The following is a 27,479-nucleotide window of genomic DNA, read 5'->3' as shown; positions in this document are numbered from 1 at the left end:
CAAAAAAACAATATGTCTCTTCAGAAACAACGAATGATTTAAAATTACTTCGTTTATAAAGACAGGAAACAATTTATGAGGTACCTCTCCTTGACTACGTTTACGAAGTAGCCAACAATCAATGCATTTGCACTCATGACCAATCAAAATTTCCGTTGCACGTGTATATAGTTCTCCTCACCGACAATCAACCAATCAGCGTCATTGTCTGAAACTTGCCATGGATAAAGGAAGTAGCAAATGCGTGAAGTTGATTTGACATCCGGGGGAAATATGAACTCTCAGAGAGGTTATCACTACAGTTTGGCTTAGTGCAGGCAAGAGCGAGTATTCTGCACAATTAACGACGATTTTACGATAATACTTTATAAAAAGAAGTCTTATTTTATATATGGAATAGAACCACATAATCAAGAGACATCGATGCGATCTCTAAAAGCAGAGGGGAGGAAATACCTAGGATCTCTTTTTCGCCGTTGCTCCGGTACATGGTAAGATATGAGTATATCACATTTATAAATGGTTACATTCTTATAATGAGACTCAACATGCGGGACTAAGCACTTGATTGGGGTTTTCTTTAACCGGAGGGGGACATTTTCTAGTTTTTTTAGTCTTATGTGAAGTGCATTATTGAACGGAAATACGTCATACACTGTACGTGGTACAATGAATTCCTCTGCATCCGTTCAAAATGTTATATTTTTATTTTCTGAAATTGAAAGGACACGTTACCCATGGGAAACAATCTATTTGGAAATTTTAATAGAAAACGATGAAAATTATAATTCAATCTTCTTTCGGGGCTGTTCTTAAAATTGTCGTAGCTTTTCCCAGAACATTGTTGATTGCACATTGATAATTTATAGGCAGTATATAGTTATAGGCAAATGACGGGGCTGATGATGTCACAAAGATACGGTCGTTTGTATTTATTATTCCAACAATATATACTTTGTTTGATTCCTTATTGGAAATGATCAGTCAACATGTATAATATTTCATTGTGATCCAGTAAAAAGTACCATCATTTCTATGAAAACTTGACCATTCGATATAACGCATACGGGCAATAGTCATTTGCATTCCGCCCAAATTGTGCACATACATTTTGTCTAAACATAAGCGAAACTTAGTTTAATATGCCGAATTGGATGAAATTTCAGTGCTATATTTATTTGAATTCTCTCAATTTTTATGAACTTGTCGTTGAGATAAACTTGGATGTTAAGACTAGTTCTAAGATACTGGGTCTAAGAGCACCTAAATTAGAAATGAAATTCTACGCTCTAAAATTGATTTAATATAGGGAGAAAATAACGCCTAATGTTTGAACTATACATGTATAACATGGAAATAATACATAATTTGGGAGTAAAAAACGGCATTATTTCCGAGCAATTAAGTAGTTATTATTCCTGCATTCATACAATAAATCATGTATAATCATAAGCAATAATATTCCTAGCGATATAATATTAATCAAACTCATTACTGTATAATTCAATTCAATTCAAGATGGTTTATTGAGAAAAAACTTCAATCGCAGCATAAGCCGAATTACAAAAACTTTTAATGATATAAAAGATTGACATCATAAGGAAATAACATTGTGTACAATATATAACACAACATGATACAACAAAGCAACAAATAGTACATTACATAAGATAAACAAAAAATATCACAAGACAATATATGTTATAATCAGGGGTGTGAGAGTTCAGATTTTTATCTGATTTCAGATTTTTTTTCGTTTTGATTTTCAGCTTAATTTCAGCTTATTTTTGGCTTTCCTCTGTACAAAAAGTATGGGAGCTCTTTCTATTTCAGAATTTTTCTACAAGTTTCAGTTTTTTTCAGATCTTTTTATTTGTGACCACTCACACCCCTGGTTATAATGGTTATAGCTCTAGTAGATTAGCAATAGCGATACAATACCAGCATAATTGTTCACGAAAATAATAAAACTTAATTGCTCTTAACAACGTTCTAGGGGAGCTTCTCCTTTAACAAGACGTTGTTGGAGATAACTGCCACCTGAAAAGCGAAGTCTTTTGCGTAAATCGGTTTAGACATGTTAGAGACTGATGTCTTTTCTTCACTATCATATTACAATGTTGACGTATGGAATGTCTTATGATTTTTGAATAGTTATTTGAGTTCTTTCCTGAAGATAAATAATGGCTCTAGTAGATCATCAAAAAGTGACAAAAATACCAGCACAAATCGCAAAACCGTAAAACATTGTTTGAGTGACTGATTGATTGATTGATTGATTGATCACCTTACGAGTTGCATATGTCCCTTCCATTGACCTACATAATTGTGATATGCAGTGGCGTATCGTGGGTCACGGCATGGGGGGCACCAGCAGAACTTTTGGGTCACTTAGTGGGCACGCGAAGCGCGCTCAATAGCCAGGTATAGGCCTACTGACCAAATACCGAATACATTTTTAAGGACTGTGCCATTAAACTGATAAGTATCTCACTGATCAAATAGCGCGAGCGCGAAGCGCGAGCTGAAACATTTTAATATTCAGACCTGAAAAAAATACATAATCATGAAACGTACCTAATTCACTAAACAAACAATGCAAGCGCAAAGCACGAGCTGAAATTTTTTCAGACCTATGACCCCAAACAGGGACATTTCAATGACTTTTTTCAGGAATTCATGAAGAGCATACATATCTCATTATAGTCATCTTATGCGACCGCCATGCACTTGCAGATTTTTTTTGGTAGAATTACACCGTAATGCACGTTTAAGCACATTTTGTAGTCATTGTATAGTACTGACACGTATCTCAATAATCAAATATTGCGAGCGCCAAGCGGGAGCTGATTTTTTTTGGAAATTCAGACCTGAAGAGGAGCATTCTAAGGCTTGTTTGTAAAAATTCATTAAGACCATCCGTATTTCACTATTAACCAAATGATGCGAGCGTGAAGCGCGAGCTGAAATTTTTTGATATTCAGACCAGAAAAAGGCATATGTCAAGGACTGTTTTTAGGAATTTATGAAGAGCTGACATATTTCACCAATCCACTAATGCGAACATAAGCACGGAATGGAAGTGATTTATATTCAGAACTTAAAATGGGGGCAATCTCATCAATTAGTCATGAAAAAGAAGCATATGTCACTACATAAAATAATATATTTGGTGTAGGCTTAGATTGACTTGAAAACGGGATGTTTTAGTACCATTTAATGAACAGGAACACGGGTGGGCACGCCCCCCCCCCCCCCACCGTAGATACGTCACTGGATATATGGCCCATGGAAGGATCACTTTTACGATTTACACAGCATTCCCACTGCGATTGTCGTGCAATTCCACCTACGACGAGTCTGCGGGCTTTCGTTTCTTGAAGATCTGACACTTAAAGGTTAAGTCCAGCCCAGAAAAAAAATGTTGATTTGAATAGATAGAGAAAAATCAAACTAGCATAACGCTAAACATTTAATCAAAATCAGATGTAAAATAAGAAATTTGTGAAATTTTTAAGTTTCGCTTATTTTTCACCAAATTATTATCAACTCTTAATAAATCTTGTTATTCTCCATAGGTGTGATGTCTGCCTGTCATAGGACCTTCATACTGCTAGTATTTGTCGTTGGTTTAGTTACGTTCTCTTTGTGGATGGTCTGCGGACTTGGATATTGCAATTCAATTCACGGTATCAAGAAGGCAAGTATATACTCATACAGTCGCAATCCAAACGCAGACAAACGCATTCGCACGCAACAGAACGTACGAGCCAACTATATAACATGTACAAAGTAGGCAAAGTATTGTCACGAGTTTGTATTTGTAGTATACTATTAACATTCTCAGTGTTCAATGAGAGCAAAGCCTTCTCGAGCTTGTAAATCGCATAGTCCTTGGCATAGTTTGCGGGATGTTTTCATCTCGTTCTGCCCATGGACCCTACTACGAAGTAGGGTCCATTTAAAGGTATTGTTTAACTTTGTGAGCAGCCGATTTAAAAAATTCTCAAACCAAGATGAAACATGTGCACAAGTGCATGTATTATAACTAATAAACCCTGAAAACAACCATTATTGAGAATGAAAAGCTAAAACTACAAGTAGTAGAGCGGATTAGCTCCAAAAATCACAACAATTGTGCAAATTTTGACTAAAGCATGAAACTTTCACAAGTATTAGTATATGCCGTAAGATTTATTTTAAAGATGGGAGGTAAATTTTTTAATGCCATTTTCGGCCGTTGCCATGGCAACGGATTAATTTCTCCAAAACAACATACATTCCCATGTAAATGGTAAATAAACATGATATAGATGACCAAAATGATAATTTTCAGGCTCCCGATTGAATACATATGAAATTTAGAAATATTCAAGATCATCAATATAGTTCCAATTGGTCCGTTGCCATGGCAACGGCTTGTTTTTCCCCAGAAAAATAAAAATATTTGTTTGAAAAACCTTGTAGAATATGATTTATCTTTAATTTCCCCTAATTTTACAGTGCTTAACAAAGATATTTTGGTTGCTAAATGTGTAAATTACATCTCAAGCCATTTCCATGGCAACCAAATAACATCTAGTTTACAAAAATAACATGGTTGACAAGACAATGGACAGGTGGAAAATACAATTGGAATTGACTTTAATCTGTATGCTTAAGTTTTGACCCCCTCATTTGAACAAAATATACAAAAAGTGTTCTGCAGGAGTTCTTTATAACAGATAAAAAATTATGTTCCCTTGGTTATGCTTGAATTAAATTTAAAAATGAACAATTTTACAAAGGGCCTGTTGCCATGGCAACAGCTTATTTCTCTCTAGAAAGGTAAAAATATTGATAAAAATGTAGAATACATGTACGGTATGATCATCATTCCATTTTCCCAAATTTAAAGGTACTAATCGAGATATGTTTGTGACTAAATTTATAGATATAACATCTTAAGCCATTGACATGGCAACCAAATAACATCTAATTTTTTTTTTAAAGTGGATGATGAGGTTAACAACAGGTGAAAAATACAATGAATATTAACTTAATGTACATGCGTAAGGTTTGACCTACTCGACTAATTTAGGGGAAAATAATACAGTCAGTGTTCTGCATGAACTAATTAAAATGATAAACATTGATGTTGCCTTGGTAATACTTGAATTCAACGATAAATATCAATGTTCCAAATGGCCTGTTGCCATTTGATCGAAAAACAGTTTAGAATCTGCATTTTGTCATAAATTTCCCCTAATTATAGGGTGCAAAGCATAGATATGTTTGCTGTTGATGTACAAATAACTTAGGCCATTGCCATCAATGCCATGACAAACAAATAACATCTAATTTAGTGGCTTAATTTGGTTTCTATTCAATGGTTTTCAGGGTGAAGTAGTACATTGGGATTAGTTACAAGGACAGCCAGTGGTCTGACGTGTCCAAAACCCTAAGACGACTTCCAAAAATGGAGTTTTAAATGGCTGTTGATATATAAATGGACATAGCTCATTTCATATCCGTCTGAGATATATGATTTTGGTGTCTAGACCATGGTTTCAATGGTCAAATAATACACTATGACAAGTTGAACGGACAGTCAGTTGTCCAGTATATAAAAAATCCAAGATGACTTCCTAGAATGGATTTTGTAAATGGGCGTCGCCTAAATAGTACACATAAGTGTATGGGATGAAATTAAGATGTTGTTTTCGGTCACTTTATATTTCAATTTTTGAAGCACTAAATAATTATTTTCGAACGCAATTTTTTCTGGGCTTCATTTTAGTAACATATCACAGACACAGGTGACAAGTGTGACCTTCTAGCTCAGATTCTTTAAAAGTCAAACCAATGTTAACCAATCACTTTAAGCTTCGCTTACGTAATGACAAGGCAGCCTCCCTCTCAGTCGCGTGCGGCCTCGCCCAGCGATGACAGATCTCAGTCGCGTGCGACCTCGCCTGACCTCAGGCCGAGGACAGATCTGTTTTGCATAGGTCCCGCTTGTAAACCATGGGCTTAGTCTGCCATTGTATTATGCAACATCAAGGACCGACTGGCAGTCGCGTGCAGCCCATCTATGCCGAGGACAAATGTTGTTCTTGGGAAAAGGATAGTAACTAGCTCAAGGATACTTTGCTCGATCTAGCTCTCTATAAAAAGGGTGGAAATTCGCATTTGAGAAGAGTCTCTTGGGCAGTGGCGTAACTACGGGGGGGCATGGGGGGGGCACGTGCCCCCCCCCCCCCCCCCCCCATCGGCTGGCAAAAAAAAAAAAAAAAAAACCGGGGAAAAGGAGAAGAGGAGAGAGAAAGGGAGAGAAACGAAGAAGGAAAGAAAAAAATTAGTGTTCATTATAATGTTATATAATAATTATGTTATGTTATATTACATTTCAAAAATTTCATAACTTTATGAAACACAATTTGCTCAGGGCTTATGTCTTCATTGTTCCTGGTGCTCGCATTGTCTGTTTAAGGAGATATATAATCCTATTGTACTAAAACCTCCCGTTTTCAAGTCAATACACACCAAATAGATTTCCTCGCACTTAGAATTATTGTTTTATGTAGTGACATAATATGTCATATGGCATATTATGCTTCTTTTTCATGACTACTTTAGTGATTGCCCCATATTGTGGTCTTAATATAAAACATTTCCTGCCCGTGCTTATGTTCGCATTAGTGGATTGGTGAGATATGTGTGCTCTTCATGAATTCCTAAAATCAGTCCTTAAAATGTCCCCTTTTCTGATCTGAATATAAAAAATTTTCAGCTTGCGCTTCGCACTTGCATCATTTGGTTAGTGAAATACGCATGGTCTTCATTAATTCCTACAAACAAGCCTTAAAATGTCCTCTTCAGGTCTGAATTTCCTATATTTTTCAGCTCGCGCTTCGCGCTCGCATTAATTGATTAGTAAAATGCGTATGATAATTATGATTACAATGACTGCAAAAAGTGCTTCATGTGCCATTTAGATGTAATTCTAAAAAAATCAGTATGCGCTTGGCACTCGCATTAGATGACTATGGTGAGATTTGTGTACTCTTAATGGATTCCTTTAAAAAGAGTCCTTAAAATATTCCTGTTTGTGGTCAATATATACAAGAATTTCAGCTCGCGCTTAGCGCTCGCACCATTTGGTTAAAAAAATACGCATGGTCTTTGTGAATTCCTACAAACAAGCCTTAAAATGTCCACTTCAGATCTGAATTTCCTATATTTTATTAGTGTGATGCGTGTGATAATCATGATTACAATGACTAAAAGTGTTTCATCTGTTTAGATGTATATAATTGTAACAAAATCAGCAAGCGCTTGGCACTCGCATTAGATGACTATGGTGAGATATATGCTCTTAATGGATTCCTGAAATGTAGTCCTCAAAATGTCCCTGTTTGGGGTCAATGTATACAAAAATTTCAGCTCGCGCTTCGCGCTCGCATTGTTTGTTTAGTGAGATAGATATGTATTATGATTACAAAAATTTGCTTATAATGTCCCTTTTTAGGTCTGAATATAAAAACAAATTCAGCTCGCGCTCGCATTATGCGGTCAGTGAAATACATATCCGTTTAATGGCACTGTCCTTAAAATGTCTATATTAGGTCAGTTTATCTGGCAACTGAGCGCGCTTCGCGCGCTCACTAAGTGACTAAAAAAAATTCTGGTGCCCCCCCCAATGCCGTGACCCACGGTACGCCACTGCTCTTGGGGCATGTCTTGGAGTTCATTTCAATCGAGTGGGAATGTGTCTCTTCTTCGAATGTCTATTCTTATTAATAAACGGACAAGTTTAACCATAAAATCAGCTCTGCTTATTTTAATTATGTTCCCCACCTGTGAGAGAATATAGACGCATGTACAGATAATTGATTCACATTCAAGTGAGAACTTTTATACAGAGTCAATGAAAGGAGAAAAACGAACAGTTGGTGAAATCAGTGAGATCTGTGCGAGTTTACATGGTAGCAGTTTAGTTGTTTCCAACCCCCTTATAAATTTCGTAACAGTATATTAGGCAACTACAGACATTAACCCTTCGAGGGAAGACGTAAGTTAAACGCGTCTATATTTTTCATGTGTATACCTTTCCATAAGGTGAAACGAAAAACAACAAACATCTAACATGTATGAGAAAAATGAGAGGTTGATAGAGGAACATGCAAGCCCTTTAATTCACAAAGCAAAGCCACGATGGGCTAATAATAGACATTACGATGAGATACTTCAATATAGAGAGCTTGGGGAAGCAATTACAAGAATTAAAAAAAAGAATGAGAAACATCCGATATATATAGTACGGTGCCTGGATTGGTATCAATAAGTCGAATCGGTAAATTTTGTCGAATTTATAAATTAGTTAAATTGATTGTCAATCGTCCATGATCAACTCAAGACATTTAAAACCCATTTTAAAAAATACTTGAGGATGAGTTAAACAACAATCGTTCATATGACTAATAAAAATATCATACCAAATGTCTCCGAGGTTCCATGTCATTTGCTCCGGAGATAATTGCTCCAATCGAATATCTGCACGCTAAGGAAAACATATAAATCTAACCTTGAAAACTAAATAAACCCACAATCCTTATCTGTACATCATTTTGAACCAAAAACTCTGTTACAATCCATGGCCCTGGACTGTAAAAAATGAAGTGCTAATTTAGCACTTAGAGTGCTTGTATAGTGACTGCACTTCGAGTGCTGATTTTCTAGTTTAAATTTGAACTAGAAAATCAGCACTCATAGTGAAGTCACTATACAAGCACTGAAAGTGCTAAATTAGCACTTTATTTTGTACAGTGTGGGAAGCGGGGTGCTGGGGGTGATCCCCGGCAATCCTGCGTGTATTGTTCTCCATAGACAGCACCTCCAGGAGTTCCGGTAGGTGTGGCAAATCAGGGGGAAAATAGAGGGAGAATTACACACAATTTGTAGTGAAAACTTTTTTTTTTTGCTTGTCAAATTTCTTGGCACCAAATCGGCCTTACATAAGTATAGTGAAGCCTTTTGCTTATCAAATTTCAGCACCCCAGCAAAAAAAAATCGTTCCCAGGGCCGTGTTACAATCCTCCTAATTCTAACCCTATGCCCTCTAAAATATCAAGGCCAGGGGTCCGTTGCAGAAAGAGTTGCGTTTAAACGCAAGTCAAAAAATCAATCGCAAGTCCCAAATGCGCGTTGTTGATTGGTTGAAAATCAAGTTGCGCATGATTTTTATAGAGTTGCGATTGATTGCAACTCTTTCTGCAACGGGCCCCAGATCAAATGTCGCAGGAGCATATGTCGTGTCACCAAGACGCCGTCTTGGAGCCTATATGCATTAGTCCAGGGCCCCGTCTTACAAAGAGTTACGATTGATCCCATCAGTTGTAACTCTATGGAAATCCATCAGTGACATAATTTTTTCTACAGGAAATTGCACAATGTCCTTCGTAAACAAATAAAAGCACAGTGAATTTTCAAGGAAACAATGAATGCATGAATATACATCATAGTTAGAAAATATTTTGAACAAACATTCAAAATAGATGTTGAAATTGCTGGCCGTCCATAGTTGTGATTAATCGGATCAATCGCAATTTTTTGTAAGACGGAGCCCAGAAGCGTTGCATTCAACACTGAAAGTTTACACACAAAAATTATGCACATATACAACCCCCATTCACTCTTGAACCACCAGATCAAAATAATATTTTGTAACTATTTTCCTTTACATTCAATTGAAATTGTAAAAATGAGGTGGTTTAATTTCTGAATTGAAATATTTTTTTTTTTATTAAAGGTACTTTTGCTAAGAAGGATTCAGACTAATGATACAGATTTATTAACAAAGATTAAAGTAGTAATTATATTTGTTTTTCCTTGGTTAAATTATAACGAAATCAATACTCGAGCTTTTGCGCTCACGAAAATTAGCAGTGCCTTTAACTGCATTAGCTATGGAAGAATTTTTGTAGCCATATTCAGACACTGCTGGTTTCGGAACACGTCATGTCAGTAATTAAACCTTTTTATAAAGTGGACATAGCTTGATATTGAAAAGCATAGTGATGCAGTTTGATATTTTCACTATGCATTACTTAGATCGCATGGGCGTACGACCTCTTTTTAATGAGAGGTTTTTTTGTTCCGATGTTGATGTATTGTTCAGTATAGTTGTTTCCTGGTTGCCATAGTAGAAGGAAATTTGGAAGAGCAGGTTCATACAATTTCGGATCGGGCGGAAGACCCGAAATAATACATTTTTAATACAATAATAGTAATTAATGTATAAATGTGTCGTCAGTAAGAATTTTATTTAATAAAAAAAAACCCTTATTAATGACGATATTTGGATGTTGGTTTTTTTTCGTGAATCTTTCACATGAAATGAAAAGGAAATCCATACTTTATTGTTCAAAATATAAATCAGATGAAGAAATACTCCGAAAATTACCCAACTGACCATGTTGACCATATAGGCCCTAGCAGCCACTGTGCAGCGTCAGATCGTGGAATAATTAAGCTACAAATCGGGGTGTTGACTAGTCCATTCATGAAAGAAATAAAACGATATGCAAAGCGATAACACTTAACAGAAGAGTGAGCGCCTCCTAGTCAAAAGGTGAAGGTGAGGAAAATAAATTTTAAAAAAGAGAGAAAAAAATGGAAGGAGAAAAGGGAAGAGAGAAGAAAGGTATATTTCGAGTAACTATGTCGTACCCCCTGAAATCTAATTAAGAAAAAATAAGTCGTCTTGCCCTCATGATACTACCTTAGTAGCCGACCCAAGGTTGACTTAGTTGTGGTCTCTTCTGTACCTATTTTCTAATGATATAACACTGAACCTACAGTATTTTCTAATAATATAAAACTGAAGGACTTTCGAACAAACATGAGAAGACAGTAAATAAAGTTCACAGGCTACATCATTATTTGCTATTCTAGGCTTCTGTGGGGCTCTCTTGTAAGTTGTACACCATTAAATTATATTCTGTCTCTCCCGCTCTGACAAGGCACTTTTTCAACACTGCTATGTGCGTGTAATAAGCCACACACACACATTTGAGGACGGAACATGGCGGCCGGGATGCAGCGACCTTCATCACATGCTCAGTCGCGATTAATCCGTTCCATGTTTGAAGTTCAGTGGTTTATACTTGACTGCACTAAGAGTTCTCATTGCACTTCTTTTCTTGTTTTGCTTGATGTTTTATGACATTACATTTTGCATAATTAATGTGATAATTCTTGGAGCGCGTTATACGTATCAACCACTCTTAACAAAATTGTGATAACATTAAATCATACAATATTGTGTAAGGAATTGTATTCATTCAAATATTTAATACTGGAACCCCGTGGGAGTATATACCGGAAAAACTGTTTAGTGTAGCTAGTCCATAATTATTAATGGCCTTTCCTTGTTACAACTAATTACTTCGAGTGCTAAATTTAGGGTCATCGATACTAATAAAAATTATATCAATATCAATACAAAGGATGCATTAAAATCCATTTCAAAACACTTTTTCAGTAATTTACATTTTATTGTTTAATACACACTTTTTAGAATCGATTCTCAAGTTAATTTTATTTGCCCGTCTTCTGGAGTCGGGTTTAATTTAAACTCTGTTTTAGTTTTAAAGTTGTGGTTTAACTATGGATAGCCAATAGTGGCAAAAATCTCTAACCGCTAAATTTCAATGTATCCGCTATTTTTTTTCTTTCTCCCGAGTGATAAATACGATAGCTTTCTCACCATTCACGAGTTAAGGAACATACAATGTAAAGACAACTTTGACATTTTTGGCTTTCCATAATTGTAGCATAGAGTAAGACTATGGTCTAAGTTGAATCTGACTTCTGAATACGGGCCAATTGAAAATACATGTGCAAATAATGTTTACTAATTCATGTAGGATTATTACATCATTGAGAGCCATACTATAATGATTATGTGTTCATGACATTTTTTTTTTTTTAATTGGGGATGTGTGAGGTGTAATTTTTTTACTCACACGGTTTATATATATATATATATATATATATATATATATATATATATATATACATATATTTAATACTTCAATGCTTTTTGAGCTTCTTCGCCGATATATTACTCACTGAAGCACCCACGCAATGTTTAGGTCCTTGCTCATCACAATTATATATACATATATATATATGTTTTTTTTTTCTTTCTCATAAAATAGGCCAGTTTTGGTTTAAAAAGATATATATATTGATTTTTTTTTCAGGTTATTGGATTCACTCACGATGTCTCCGAACCAACTATAAAACCAATGCTCAATGAAACAGGATTTGTTTGCTTACCACGACCACGCCCGGTATTCAATGGAACAGACGCCACTAAACCGGGTCTATTTCCCAGCTTAAAATGGGAAAATGTGAAGGACTTAACAAGTGCCATATACAGCGACTATAAAATCATTAACGAAAAAGAAGTATATTATCTATGTGACCGGCTTGAGTTGATTATCCAAGCCCGCGATGGTTATGGGCGACCGAAACAATACGGCGGGGATTATTACCGTGCTAAGATAATTACCCAGAATACAACATTTTCTGCAAGTTCAGCAACCGACGGGGAGGTGATCGATCTAGGTAATGGAACTTACATGGCCTTATTCACACTGAAGTGGACTGGGAAGATTGAAGCTCGTGTGACGTTAGTTCATCCCAGTGAAGCGGTATACGTGATTCGACGTTTCCGCGACGCAGCTCCAGCGCGGTACATTTACCGCGGTAAATTTGTGTCCGCAGACGGTACGCAGACGGAAGAGACTTTCTGCAACCTGGCACTGCATGGGAATCCGGTAACAGTAAAATTAATTAAGAATGCATGTCGAAAAATTTAAATGCTTATACATTTCGAGATGGCATCCTTTTGGAAAAAGATCAATTAGGTATTCCTTGCTATCTCAGAATGATCATTAGCGCGAATATATACATAACAATGAATGATGATCGATGAAAGTATAAGATAATACAGTGAAGTAATTATGATATTATTGATGGTGATGATAAAAATGATATTAATAATGAGTGATTTTTAATGTAAAGTCCTGAAGGCGTAATGAAAGCAAAAAAAGAGAAAAATATTTATATGCAGTAAGAACAAAGAAAAGGCTCGAGGACAATGGTCACATAATGGGTTTCCCATTGTTTCAGGGCTCTGTGGAAACCAGGTTTTTACTGAACAGAACTAATATTACGACGATGATAATGACAAAAGTATATGTTGAAATGATAATGATGAAACCCGACTAAGCACCTAGACTGAAATTCTTTTTTTAAGAAAAAAAAATTATAAAAAAAATACGTAAACAGCATAGCGAGCGACTGCTTTAGAATACCCTTATTTTCTGTCTCCCTAACATGGCGAATATGGAAGATTTAGGATTGGAAACTAAAGGAATTGCAATAAAAAAAATCGTAAATCGTATTTGCCTCATTAGATGATTAAAGGGGAGTTCCAGGCTGAACATTGTGATTTGAACAGATAATAAAAAATTTTATCAAAATCTCACAAGGAATAACGGAGCTATGATGTCATTTTAAAATTTGCATTATTCCGTTGAAATAGTTTAAGGCATGTCTTCATGAATACTCAATGCGCAAGCCGATGATGTCCTATCTGCACTTGTTCTTTTGTATTTTATTATATGAAATTAGGTTTATTCAAACTTTGTCCTCCAAAAACTAAAATAAAATGGATTAACAACTGATTTAGTTCATTAGATATTAACTTATTTCATTATAAGGTAGACATAACATTCACTGATGTATGAATAATTAAACAATTATGATTTCATGTAATAACATAAGAAAAATGAAAGTGGGGATTTGACATCGTCAACCCACCTTTGAATATTCATGACGATGTGCATACAACTGTTTTCACAAAATATTGCTAAAGTTTAAAATTCGATTACTTTGTAATTTGTTATCAGACTTTTATGAAATTTTCAGCATTTTGTTTTGTAAATCTTACTCTATTCATTAAGATATTAATATTTTCAACCCGGAGTACACCTTAAAACAAATTAAGTGCCTTATTTCTTTTTTTTGTAGACTGACCTCTGCGACTTCACCGATAAGATGACGGGGTCTCCTTGGTTTTGTTATAAACCAAAGTCAGCAAACCTAAACTGCAGTGATTGGCGGGAACATCGGTGTGACACCGGCGCTGCATACCGTTTGGATGCGTCGTCGTTGTCATCCAAAGACACGCTAACCTTGATGTAAGTTAAGTTAAAAAGTGACATTTCGTTCATTTATTCCATTAATAATTCTCATCTGCAGGTATTTAGATATCAGGGGCCGCGGAACGGTTTTCAAAGTGGGGGGCTAACCTAGCAAAAAATGACAATCATATGGTCATTTTTACGTTTTTGTACACGGTTTTGGAAAAATGTGGGGGCCTGTAGACCCCTCAGCCCCCCCCCCCCCCCCGCTTCCGCGGCCCCTGGAAATGATTTTATTTATTCATTCATTTGTTTATCTACTTCAAGTTTTTATTTATGAATACATTCATTATACTTTTATTTCACACAAAGGATAGAACGTTCGGGTAACTGCTCTATAGACATGATAAATAGAGACTATACATCCCGTGATGAACCTTTAATTATATAATTACCTTTCTAAATTGTGCAACGAAAATCTAAAATATAGCAGGTGTCCGTCGGCAGTAGTCATGTAGAGAAAAATGCTGGTCGTTGTGTATTGTATGGCATCGAAATCATTCGTAATTTTCATATCCCTTGTATGTAATCAGTTATTATTTTCTTTACACTTCTTCTTTTCGTATTATTATTATTTTACTTCTGCTCCTCCCCCTTCTACTTCTTCTTCTTTTTCCCTTCTTCTTCTTTGCATTGACGCCCACTGGCGACAATGCATTGTTCTTGTTCCGTATTCCTATTCCGTCGTCTTCTTCTTCTTCTTCTTCTTCTTCTTCTTCTTCTTCTTCTTCCACAAAATCCCATTTGTTTAACACATGGTGTTTGTTAGCTCTGCCCTGGCTCCGTCCCTCATCCAAATTCATCCAAACTTGGTAGACATGTTGTCCAGCATCCCTAGTTGTGCCCCTCGTCTTCATTTTTTCAAAATCACTCATGCATGACCATCTAGGCGCCATTTTGTAAATTTCAAGTCCATTTGCATACCATTACTAATCTCGTCCTAACTCCCGCATCCTGCCTTCTACAGACTTCTAACAAATTGCTATAGATAGTCAAAGAGTTGCCCCATCAATTGCGACGTATAACCTGACCTTCAAAATGCCATCTTCATGCCCTAAATTCAAATCCGAAATAGCCTTCCTTCAAAAACGTCATATTTATTGAAATGTAAAGTCAAAAAATCGTAAAATGGCCATAAGTTTCTTGTTTTTATTCGTTTTGAGCTCATATTTTCAGGAATTGATACTGGTACAATATCATACATAGGAATTAGTTTTCACGCATCACTGAATTTCCGTTACTGAAATAGCGCCCTCTAAAGTTTCAAAAACGCTTATCTTTGAATGCTCCTCATTGCGTCATGCATGGCCAAACCCGTACCCTTTTTTAGATTTAGGGTGTTTAAGATATGCCCTTTCATGCCATTTAGAAAAAAATATACCTTACCACTGACGAAATATCTGAAAAATGCTCCCGAAAATCAGCAAAATACGCAAAAATGCACTATAATGCCAGCACAACTTCAACTTGCTCTTATTTCCTTATTATTGAAGCTTATCCTTTCTAACTTGGCAGATATGAGTATTGATATATACTCTAACCGTTCGTCAACCTTTTGTAACAGAAACTGACAAAAATCTGACGTCAGCTTAAAATTATTGTGCAAAACCTTCATTTTTAATGTCTTTCTTTATATGGCATTTACTTCCGGTCTATTGCTTGAGCACAAATAAAAGTGGTATTAATGTCACCGCATTGGAATGCTCTTTCCAGTGATACCAAATATGACATAGGTTACAACAGAAAATTTCAAGATAAGCCAATCTGAACAAATGGTATACTACTCAGAATGCACACATTATCAATAACATAATTGTATACAATGTCTATGGCATAACGTATTATGCATGCACATCGTTCTGATACGTATACTTTACACTGAGTTACGTTAATGAACTGTCAGGGAAATTTGTAGCTTATTCATATCACTCTCTCTGTGTCTTTCTATCCCTTCTCTCTCTTTGTTGAGCGGCCATTTGGTCTAAAAATTGACGAAATCTGTTTGACTCGAGAATGTAACTTCCTATGGAGGGCACAATGTACCAAAATCCACTTTGATTAACATGTAATTTTTGTTAGTCCTCCCCTGCCTCCGCTCCTCATCCAAATTCATTCCGATTTGGTAGACATGTTGTCCATGATGCATTATTGTGTACCTCTTATTTCATTTTCTAAAATCTTTCATGCATGACAGTGCATGCGCCATTTTGAGTGAGTGGCATCATCATCTCTCTCATTTGGATGTAACTGGCTCGTTCATATAACTATTTTGTTAAAAATAAGCGAAACTATGAAATGTCATAACTTTCTTATTTTACATCCGATTTTGATGAAATTTTCAGCATTGTGCTTGTCTGATTTTTCCCTATTGATTCCAATCAAGATTTTTCTGAGGTGGACTTGACCTTTCAATCAGACGCGTCAATGCATGCACATCGTTCGGAAACGATTGCAGTTCTAGTCTTTTTCTTGTTCTTCTTCCCTTCTTCTCCTCCTCCTTCTTCTCCTCCTCTGTATTTTCTTCCTTTTCTTCTACTTCTTCTTCTTCCCTTCTTCCTTTTCTTCTTTTTCTTCTTCTTCTCCTTCTCCTTTCCCCTCCTTTTCTTTCGCCTTTTTTCTTATTTTTTGTGGGGGTGTATATATGGCCGCAAGCATCATTATGGCAGTCATTAAAAAACCGATTAGTTAAACAAATCCCAGCTTTATTTCCACCTGACCGAACGGTTTGCAATTATGATTACAGCATTAGATGCAAGGGATATTTTTTTTTATTCTGAATGAAGTTACATATTCCCCTTTAGCCCCGAAGGGGAGGGGTGTGGGATCAAGGGAAGACAACCTAGATTTGAAGTTTATGTTTTCTATCACTTGAATAACAAGAATTCAGTGGCGTACAGAAGGCGTATTGGAGGCGTTGGGCGCTCGCGCCCTCCCCCCCCCCAAAAAAAAAAGACTTAAAAAAAGAGAAAAGGAAAAAGAGAAGGGAGATAATTTATTTGGTGATTATGTCAAAATCTATCACAGAGTTGGATTTTTGTAAAACAAATTTCGAAATTAATGCTCGCTTGCTCGTAACTTTTAAGTTTTGCCTGATACACAATATCTGGTCCGCTCAAAATTTTTGACTCATACTTATATTTATCATTTATTCGACCTTATGGTTGTAAAACAAGAGATTTATGGAAATTTAAATAGTCTTGAAACACTTTTTCTTCGGTATACTTAAAGTGGCAAACGTGCTCTAAATTGGCAGGATTGTATGCAAGATTTTTCAATTTTCCACAAATCTCTTGTTTTACAACTAATTTTGATAAAACTTTGAAGTTTAGAACTACATGTATTCCTCATAGTTACTTCATTAGGTCTATATACATTGGAACAAACAAAACAGATTAAAAAACATGCAAATAAAGTCTTAATAAAACAATAAAATAACTGAAAGGTAACAAAAAGTACTGAGCACAAGGGTAACAAAAAAGTAACAAAATTGGTGAACAATTGGAAACGAATTGGTAACTTGAAAAGTAGAAAAGTGAAGAAAGAAAGAGGGAGACAATGTATTAACCGGCAAGGAGATTATCTGGGGTTCAGGACATCGGGGTGAGTGCGTAGTCGTTGTGGTATGCACTGTAATTGAAATAAAATATTATACATATTCTAAAGCTACATTTAGCATCCATGTCTCCAATTCTTCAATTGAACATGATGCGCTGCACCACACGTTTTCTGAAGGGCCCACTTCCTATATATATATATATATATATATATATATATATATATATATATATATATATTTGGTCGTTGGCATTATTGCTTCCTAGTAATGAACCATGATTATTAATGATTCATGCTTATTTTATATCACACGTTTGTATACGACCGAATCTTTTTTTATCGACAGTCCAAAAAGAGATATCCCTACAAAACTGCAAGTCGAAGTCGGAAACACGATAACAAGTAAGTATGAATCAGATTTAAAATTCCGAAGAATATATTTAACACTTTGATCAAACACCCAAATCATTCAAAAACTTGCCCAAGTTTGTAAAATGAAGTTTTGCGAAAAAGGCCTTTTTCGCAAAACATGATTTTACAAACTTGGGCAAGTTTTTGAATGATTTGGGTGTTTGATCAAACTCCCATTCATTTAACCTACCAACAGTAAAATTTGGGGGTTGTTTTTAAAGAGCAAAGTTTATTGTTTGTCAAACTTTGAATAGCGTTTTTTTTTACCCGTTTAAATAATAAAAAAAACATAGTACAATTCTTGATATCTCATTGTCACCAGTCATGCAATGTCACACGTGGAGTTTCATCATTTGCGGCGACCTATTCGGGGGCCAAGGAAGTCGTTCACTTGTTTTTTTTTTAATAAGAGTTCATCATTACAAACAACCCCACATCCACCATCTACCTCCATTTATGATTTCCAACCAGAATAAACTTCCATTTCTGTAGTAAATTTTTATTCTTCTTTTTTTTAGAATAATAGCCAATTTTTATAAAGCGCTTTTCCCAGAATGGCTCAAAGCGCGTTACAGCATATTATTACCCCGGTCATTGGATTCATTTCATTCCCGCACGAAAAGTGCACAATTTCCACTCCCTGGGGAGCATTCCTTGCATTCATCGCAGCCTCATTATGGCGCTGGCAAAATCAAAGTGATTTGAACAGTGATTCAAATTTACATTTACAAGTCTACAAATTTAAGGTTTGGTGAATTCCAATTTTAAAAAAGGCTTTGGTGGTATTTGGGTTGTAGTTTCGGTTTGCTCTGCTTTGATTCCCATGCATAGAATATTTGGTAAAAACAGTGTGAAGAAAATGGTAATCGAGCTAAGCGCTAAATGAATATGTAATATTTCATCTCATAATTTTAGATAAAAAATATAATTGCAACATTGTTTTATCGATATGAAATTAGGGAATGCATGTGGGCCCACTTTAAATTTATATGCATGCACCATCACTGCTTAATTGATGATTTGCCTTTTGGATGGAAATGTTTGGCAATTTGGTATACTGTTGTATTTTTCATCCTCAAAATCTTAAGTATCCGTTTCAATTCTGCCGTAATATTGATCAGGATCTGGCCGGCCTCAGATTGAAACAAAATCCCATTAAGTGCCATTCATGTTCTTTTAAAATTATTTCCAGATTCATCCGAAATATCAGCATTAGAAAACACGACGAGGAAATTACGAGATCTCCCAGTCTGTACAATTACAAACCACAGGCTCCATACTAACGACCTTGTCTCTGGATACTATTCTAAAAACATTTGGTACAATCCATCATGCAGATTCCATACTTACGCTCTCGAGGAAATGAGATCGTGCGTTTCAAGGAAGAAGCTTTATTTCTTAGGAGATTCAACTATCCGTCAACTTTTCGAGTTTTATTTGAATCGACTTGGACCAGGACTACAGAAGACGCCACCTGGTCCAGAACCACGATGGCATGTAGGTCCAACAAGGGCGTTAGACCAAATCTTCAATATCAGCATGATGTTTCGGTTCCACGCGTTCCCTATAGGAAGGAACGCCTGGGCAACGGTAGGGGACATCCATTACATAGCGAACGAGCTTGACAGCATTGTTGCCGATGAAAATACGGTGGTTGTTATCTCGTTGTGGGCACACTTTACGCAACAACCAGAGTGGTTTTTCGTGCAACGAATGCGAACAATCATGGCGGCAGTTGCGCGTCTTCAACAGCGCAGTACGTCCACGCTCGTTGTCTTCAAGGGAGCCAACACGCGCGAACATACGCACGTAAACCATCGTCTGTATCACTCTGATTGGCTGGCGAGGCGTATGGAATACATCATACGAAGCGAAATTAGTGGAAATGTAGCTTTCATGGACTCTTGGAGTATGTCATATTCGCAATTAATTGCTGACAATGTGCATCCTGGTGGTTCTCATGTTGAAAACCTCAGTAATCAGTTATTAACCTTCATGTGCGGAGCGTGATCACTTCATCGGGACCTACAGTTTATGTCCAGTATAAGAGCCAGTAATAGATCTCTTGTATATGACGTCACTATATCATAGCGCCCTCCCTCAGAGGATATAGGAATACGTTTAACGGTGTTGTCACAGATACGCCAGCTGCAGATCATCAAAGGATGCGAGGGAATAAGATTGTGGCGTGATTACGTTAGTGCATATAAAGGTAAAAAAAAAGACAAAAGAAACACGACGGCGTGAAAGGTCAGCAATATTATTATTATTAACAATTATCATTATGATTTGTATGCTTAAATGCACATAATGATAAATTGTTATTCAGCGTATAAAGTTCAGCAGCCCGACGATCAACCGTTAAGATTTGTGTTACGGGAACCAGGGCCCCGTAGCATAAACTTTTGCGATTGATCGTGGGGCTGATTTTTACGACTAATCATAACCAATAATCAATGCAATCAATCATAGGAATCAGCCCATGATCAATCACTAAGCTTTATGTTACAGGTCCCTGATGTAAGTTTCTCCATTAAGACAAGGTCATGTATCTTCAACCCTGGACCCCGTAACATAAAGCTTAGTGATTGATCATAAGGCTGATATCTAAGATTTGATCATACACAATAATCAATGCAATCAATCATAGGAATTAGCTCCATGATCAATCGCTAAGCTTTATGTTAGAGGCCCCTGATGTATTAGTCTCTCCATTAAGACAGGGTCATATATCTTCAACCCTGGTGGGTGTTTCATAAAGCTGTTCGTAAGTTAAGAACGACTGGTGATCCCTTCTTGCGGTAAGTGGTATATTGAATCGGCGATGGTTTAGCGCGTAAGAAATGATCACCATTCGTTCTTAAAGTCGCTCTTAACTTACGAACATCTTTATGAAACGGCCCCCTGGACCCCGTAACATAAAGCTTTGTTACTGATCATAAGGCTGATATCTATGATTTGATCATACACAATAATCAATGCAATCAATCATAGAAATCAGCCCATGATCAATCGCTAAGCTTTATGTTACGGTGCCCTGATGTAAGTTTCTCCATTAAGACAGGGTCATGAATCTTCAACCCTGGACCCCGTAACATAAAGCTTTGTTACTGATCATAAGGCTGATATATATGATTTGATCATACACAATAATCAATGCAATCAATCATAGGAATCAGCCCATGATCAATCGCTAAGCTTTATGTTACGGTGCCCTGATGTAAGTTTCTCCATTAAGACAGGGTCATGAATCTTCAACCCTGGACCCCGTAACATAAAGCATTGTAATTGATCATAAGGCCGATATCTATGACTGATCATACACAATAATAAATGCAATCAATCATAGAAATCAGCGCCAGATCAATCTCTAAGCTTTATGTTACATGCCCCTGATGTAAGTTTCTCCATTAAGACAGGGTCGTGTATCTTCAACCCTGGACCCCGTAACATAAAGCTTTGTTACTGATCATAAGGCTGATATCTATGATTTGATCATACACAATAATCAATGTAACCAATCCTAGAAATCAGGCCCCATGATCAATCGCTAAGCTTAATGTTACGGTGCCCTGATGTAAGTTCCTCCATTAAGACAGGGTCATGAATCTTCAACCCTGGACCCCGTAACATGAAGCTTTGCAATTGATCATATGGCTGATATCTATGATTGGTCATACGCAATAAATGCAATCAATCGTAGTGATCAAATTGAAATCAATTGTTAAGTTCTGTGTTACGAGCCTCAGGTTTTTTTTCAAAGATGCAAGTCTTAAGAAATGAGAAATGACGTGAAACTGAAATTGAGAATATATGACGATAATAAACATGTTTCAAAATCTGGGAACCGAAGTGCCACTCATCTAAACTGAATATATCCTGCATTTATGACTTGACAAGTGCAGTACATGATGAGAATCACTTTTTACCTTGATGCAATAAATGAATTCGTTATTGCAATAGCTCAGGTATGGTCACCTCTTGCCAAATATTTTGTGACAATATCTAAAAGAAAATGTACCAATATTTCAAAATTTCGAGGGCAATCTTTGGTGCAATATTCCTATTTGGTATTCCTGATATCTGAAACTTATGATAGACCTACCTCGTTATTTTTGTTGAGTAGTGTGGTGGTTTGGTGATAGTGTTTGTCATTAATCTCATCAGGAGCAAATCATTTTACGTTATGTTTGATCACACTATTCTTTTTCTATTGTAGGCATATTCATTTATATGAAGATTTATTATTTGTCATTATGTGTGTGGAAATCGTGGTGTGAAATTCATATTATGAACATGGTAATTACATCAAAATCTTTATTATAAGATGTATAGTTTTTACCCAAGCTTATTCGAAGTGCCTGGTTTGCATAATGCTGTATTTACTCAGCCTGAGGAAACCTTAGGGTCTGCCTCACTGAGCATGCATACTCAAATATTTGCCTGACATAGCAACACTGTATGCAGTTGCCAGAGGATCTTCTATTGGTGCTTGGTACCTGCGTACACTACAAAAACTCTGGTGTTGATTTAACACCAGCTCGGAATCTATGTATGTCCACATCAGATAAGTGTCAAACAGCACCAGTTCCGTTTTGGTCTAACACCAGAAAGGTGTTTATACAACACCAATTAGTATTAAAACAGCATCTGTTTGATTCCAAACTGGTGTCGTTTCAATACTTCTCTGGTGCGGACATGTAGGCTATAGATTCCGGGCTGGTGTTAAATCAACACCAGAGTTTTTGCAGTGTAGAATACACAATTGCCCGTATTGCTGAAGACCAGTTTAACTTCGACCATGGTCTCACTCTCTGCTAAAATTATGCTAATAAAGCTGAAATTGCTATTAAAAAAATAATAAATTGTATGTATATTGTATTTTTTTAATGTTTTCTATACTGTTTCCTCATGCTTTAATGATGATGAAAACTATATTATTCTCTGATAGTTGCAATATATATATTTTTTTGTTGTTGAAATTAACTACCTGAGAACATTCGAAAGATTGAAGGAGTGACAACCTTTTCCAAAAGTTATATTATGTGGAAGCTTGCATAAAGCTATATCAAACATTTTAAGTGTAGTGTGTCGAACCATTAAAAGTGGTAAATGCAACAGTTAGAAAAGTTTGAACTCCTCCAACCTTTCAAATGTTGATTTAACATTTAATTTCTTTTTAGATTGTATATATGATTTTATTTTAATGTCAAATATCTGTGTCACATCTGACTATACATAGTTAAAAAACCGCAACATTAGACAAGAGTTGAAATTAATCCCGAGTTCAGAATACGGGGCGATCCTCTTAGATAGGAATAGGTGTATTGATATCTTTAAATTGTAATGTCTACATAAGCCTATATGAATTATTTTGAGTAAGAAAGTACGCCTGCATCAAATCTTAAATTTGAAACGAAAAGGGTGGTTTTTAAGGACAACTTATCTGATATGAAGAACAGGCACCTATGAGAAAGCAAAGGGACACTCGTTAACACATTACACGGGTCCTTCTCAGGTGAAAGGGGCACAGAACGCGTTCGTGAGGGGCACCCCTCTTGGGTAAAAAGGGGCACTGGTTCGAAAAAAGGCACTAACAAGAAGGCAAGGGGCACTCGTTAACACATAAAACGGGTCCTCCCCAGGTGACAGAGGCACAATACACGTTTATGAGGGGGCGTTTTTCTTGCGTATAAAAGGGCACTTTTCAGTATTTCAAAAAGTGGGGGGTAATGTGCCCCCCCAGGATCGCTGCCCCTGAATGACTGATAAAACTGCTGAAGAGGAAACGTCCATAATTGAACGTCATCACGTTTTTTATTACCAATGTTGACGAGAATCAAACTCGTTCTGGTTTTTTAATCAGGATGACCGGGAACATCAACAAAAAGACCAATGTATTCACACAACCCAGAAGCTTGAATGTGGCATCATAGGAGGAATATAAGCCACCGATCATACCTGAAAAATCAAAGGAAAAACAAAAATAAAGGAAATTGGGAATTACAATAAGTTCCAGAAGTTCCAACGGGATTCAATGAAAAATGACATTATTCAAATAATAACAACAACTAGTATAACATTTTGAAGCGTCATTCACATAGAATTTAAATATGAAATAAATATTAACAATACATAACACTTTCCTACATGAATTATAAAATATTTTTAAATTAATGATAGATTAACCCTAATTCTCCCGGGGGGGCCATTATGGCCCCCCCCCCCTCGACAATTTTCGCGATATATCTGCTGCGCAAATTTTGACTCTCGCCGCTCACTGACTTTTTACTTTCATGTCTCGCGCAAATTTTGAGACCAAATTTGTGACGCCCGGGTACGCGGTTACGACATTACGCAACATTATGTAAGTGCATGTCAGACCCAAAATTGCTCATAAACGTGATTTCATGTACAAATCCAATGCAAATTGTGTATTTGGCCAAAATTCATAAATGTATCATTATTTCTACTTTTAATGATTAAACTTAATTAATATTGCCTTGTTTATGATCAGAATTAAGTCTGGAACGATTTCCATCGAAAAAACAATAAAAAACAAAAAGTAAAAAACAAGGAAATACATAAGAAATTAAAAAAACAATAAAATACATAAGAAATTGGTCTTGGTACCAGAATTTTTTTCATTCACAATTGTTAGGAATGCTATAAAGAATATTTTCACCAAAAAATAGCATTCTAGGAGCTTTATTTAGTGAATCAGAGCAAAAAGTATGATTTCATGAATAAATTAGCATAATTAATTCATATAAAATAAAAATATATGAATTCAGTTAAATTTACTAATGCAACTGCGTAGATTGTGTCATTCTCTACCATCCTGCAAATTTTCGTTGTGATCGCGCAATCCACGGCTGAGATCTTAAGGGGGGGCCATAATGCCCCCCCCCCCCGGGAATGACAAGAATCAAAATACCCCGGGAGATTGAGGGTTAAATGACTACAGAAATTATCTCCTTATCGTTGCTGAAGTTCCAAAGGGCGAGCAATGGGTCTTTCCTTCATAAGATTTGAGTTCTGCGGAGGATGGGTGTGTTAGGGTTTGTGTGCCGTGGCCGAGTGGTCTAAGGCGCCTGACTATACATGGAAAGTCCGGGGTTCGATCCCCGGCCGCGGCACCTACATGCACGTGAGCAAGGCATTTTATCGACAATGCTCTTTTATCCTGCATTCAAATAAAATGGAAATGGTCTACGCATTGGTAACTAGGTGTGCACTTGTTTAAAAAGAAAAAAGTGTATAAAGGGATTATGTTCCAGTGAATAGGTGCATAAACTGAAAACGGTTGCCTTAACACGAACTTTCCAGATTTTAGGAGACTCAAGCTTCTTTTCCCCCTTATTTTTTCACATGGCATGTGGAAAATATGGGGGGCCTGAGCATTTCAAACTTAAGAAGATGATCTTACCTGACAAGTAGCCCCCAATGAAGGTCCCAAAGCCAAAGGTCTGTTCATTTATTGCATATGCAACGTCGAAGGTTTCAGGAGACGCTCTCTTCCTTAATGCCAGAGGCCCCAGAACAGACATAGAGGCAATGCTTATAGCAGATAGACACGCTGTTATAAACATTACATAGAAATTGTGAAGGATTGCATCGCACAGAATTGAAACAGAGTTCAGCAAGGTTACAATTAGGTACAGGATGACGGGTTTCGCCAGGCGATCGGAGAGGGCGCCTGCCAAGAGTCTTCCAAGAAAGTTGCCTGCAGAGGCAAAGAATGTCATCAAGATGGTAGCATTGATAGAATAGCCTCTCTGAATGGCGTGGGGAACCAGAAATCCATGCCAACCACAGTACATGACACCAAAAATCATACTTGCACAACACATCAAATTGATTACTGGGTCCCTATAAAAATCGGACCGGCGGACACTCTCGCTTAATTTGTCAAGGAATGGCCTGGAACATCTGTTCTGTTCAAGAGGTTCCTCTCGATTCTTTTCGACTGCTTTAGACTTTGCTAATCGATGGTCACCAACTCGTTGTTTATTTCGATCGGGGTTTGTACCAGCAGTGTTTTCAGGGCATAACGGTGTGGCTTCATCGTCGGTTGAACTGTCTCTTATTCCTTCAGATTCACATTCATTCAAGTTATCAATGACATCCGATGTTTGTTCATTGCGTATTGATGGTTCTACTTGTATTGCCATTGCACAAGGAATGAGGTTGGCCATTAGGCCGCCAAGGATAAGTAGTCCTCCTCTCCAACCATACACTTGACCAATGACATCTGCTAAGAATGGCAGCAGGACCATTCCTAAGCCAAATCCGCTCATACCCAAACCATACAATACATTGAAGTTTTTCTTGCTTGCAAGTTGATCCAAGGCGACTGTTGTAGATACTGCTATCATGCAGTGTCCAATGCCTGTTGAAGAGAAAATATCCATTATTTGATCGATCAACAAAATTACTGTTCTTCAAAGCATTTTACGGAATTTACTTTTCTGCCAACGTATTCTTAAAGATAAATAATCATTTGACTGATAGAAGCGTACAATGGCATAATCTATACATCGGATTTTGATGACTGTCAAAAAAGATTAGCTTATATTTTCTGTATCTATTCATATCATTACGTCAACATGAAATTATCCTTGTAAACATTGCTTTATAGATTAAAAAAAAAATCATTGATAATTCTATGCAGATCACCGAAATCTTCATGTTCATTTTACGACATTTCGGCCTTTTTATCATTCCGTACCACAGATAACAGATAAGCCAATTTTAGTTTTTAAATGCGGCTATACGACTTTGACTTGTATTTTGTTCGAAATCTCGCCTCAATTTTTATCAAACGGATATTTTTTTTTCATAATAACTCTTTGCCTAAATCGGGGTTTGAACCCGCAACCCTACCATTGTAAGTTCAAGGATTATCCCATTGCACCACGGTTACGAGTTGCTCGAGTTGTTGTCAATTACTGTCTTAATAGCTTTATGAATCGTGTTTATAAACACATGTATGTCGTAGGAAAAAGAATTTGCCGGCCCGGTTGGGGTGCATGGATGAATGTCAAATTTCGTTAAGCAAGTTGTTGGTCTCTTGGAATCCCAATATTTGAAAAAATAAATAAATAATACTTACCACTTATTGCTAGATATACAGCGATAAGAATGTTGTTGGTTGCCATGGCTGTAAGGATGACACCCAGAGATATAAAACATGATCCCAAGATAAGAATACCACGACGAATCGATCTCAGACGATAGAGGGCAACAATCAGA

At 36.5% G+C, this 27,479-nt stretch overlaps 2 protein-coding genes across 2 annotated transcripts; one reads left to right on the top strand and one right to left on the bottom strand.

Moving 5' to 3' along the window:
- The first annotated feature begins 264 nt into the window (after window positions 1-264).
- On the top strand, window positions 265-23,075 carry LOC129277684 (NXPE family member 3-like). The gene is made up of 6 exons (XM_054913836.2): window positions 265-491; window positions 3,579-3,700; window positions 12,249-12,827; window positions 14,086-14,255; window positions 18,160-18,215; window positions 19,417-23,075. Exons 2-6 carry the CDS (start codon window positions 3,584-3,586, stop codon window positions 20,232-20,234), a joined length of 1,740 nt encoding a protein of 579 aa, XP_054769811.2. The 5' UTR covers window positions 265-491; window positions 3,579-3,583; the 3' UTR covers window positions 20,235-23,075.
- Window positions 21,361-27,479, bottom strand: LOC129278275 (monocarboxylate transporter 12-B-like). The gene is made up of 3 exons (XM_054914476.2): window positions 27,340-27,479; window positions 25,654-26,616; window positions 21,361-24,185 (listed from the first exon to the last, which is right to left on the bottom strand). Exons 1-3 carry the CDS (start codon window positions 27,383-27,385, stop codon window positions 24,064-24,066), a joined length of 1,131 nt encoding a protein of 376 aa, XP_054770451.2. The 5' UTR covers window positions 27,386-27,479; the 3' UTR covers window positions 21,361-24,063.

The sequence above is a fragment of the Lytechinus pictus genome, chromosome 15, assembly GCF_037042905.1.
Source record: "Lytechinus pictus isolate F3 Inbred chromosome 15, Lp3.0, whole genome shotgun sequence".
NCBI lineage: Eukaryota > Metazoa > Echinodermata > Echinoidea > Temnopleuroida > Toxopneustidae > Lytechinus > Lytechinus pictus.
This window is presented reverse-complemented; position numbering and strand designations above follow the sequence as displayed.

Excerpts from the sequence above, each read along its gene's own strand:
- LOC129277684 (XM_054913836.2), top strand. The coding sequence starts at position 3,584 with ATGTCTGCCTGTCATAGGACCTTCATACTGCTAGTATTTGTCGTTGGT. Across the intron at positions 3,701-12,248 it reads CAATTCACGGTATCAAGAAG|GTTATTGGATTCACTCACGA; the intron begins GCAAGTATATAC and ends TTTTTTTTTCAG. Across the intron at positions 14,256-18,159 it reads AAAGACACGCTAACCTTGAT|TCCAAAAAGAGATATCCCTA; the intron begins GTAAGTTAAGTT and ends TTTTATCGACAG.
- LOC129278275 (XM_054914476.2), bottom strand. The coding sequence starts at position 27,385 with ATGGCAACCAACAACATTCTTATCGCTGTATATCTAGCAATAAGTG. Across the intron at positions 26,617-27,339 it reads TGTATATCTAGCAATAAGTG|GCATTGGACACTGCATGATA; the intron begins GTAAGTATTATT and ends TCTCTTCAACAG. Across the intron at positions 24,186-25,653 it reads CATTGGGGGCTACTTGTCAG|GTATGATCGGTGGCTTATAT; the intron begins GTAAGATCATCT and ends TTGATTTTTCAG.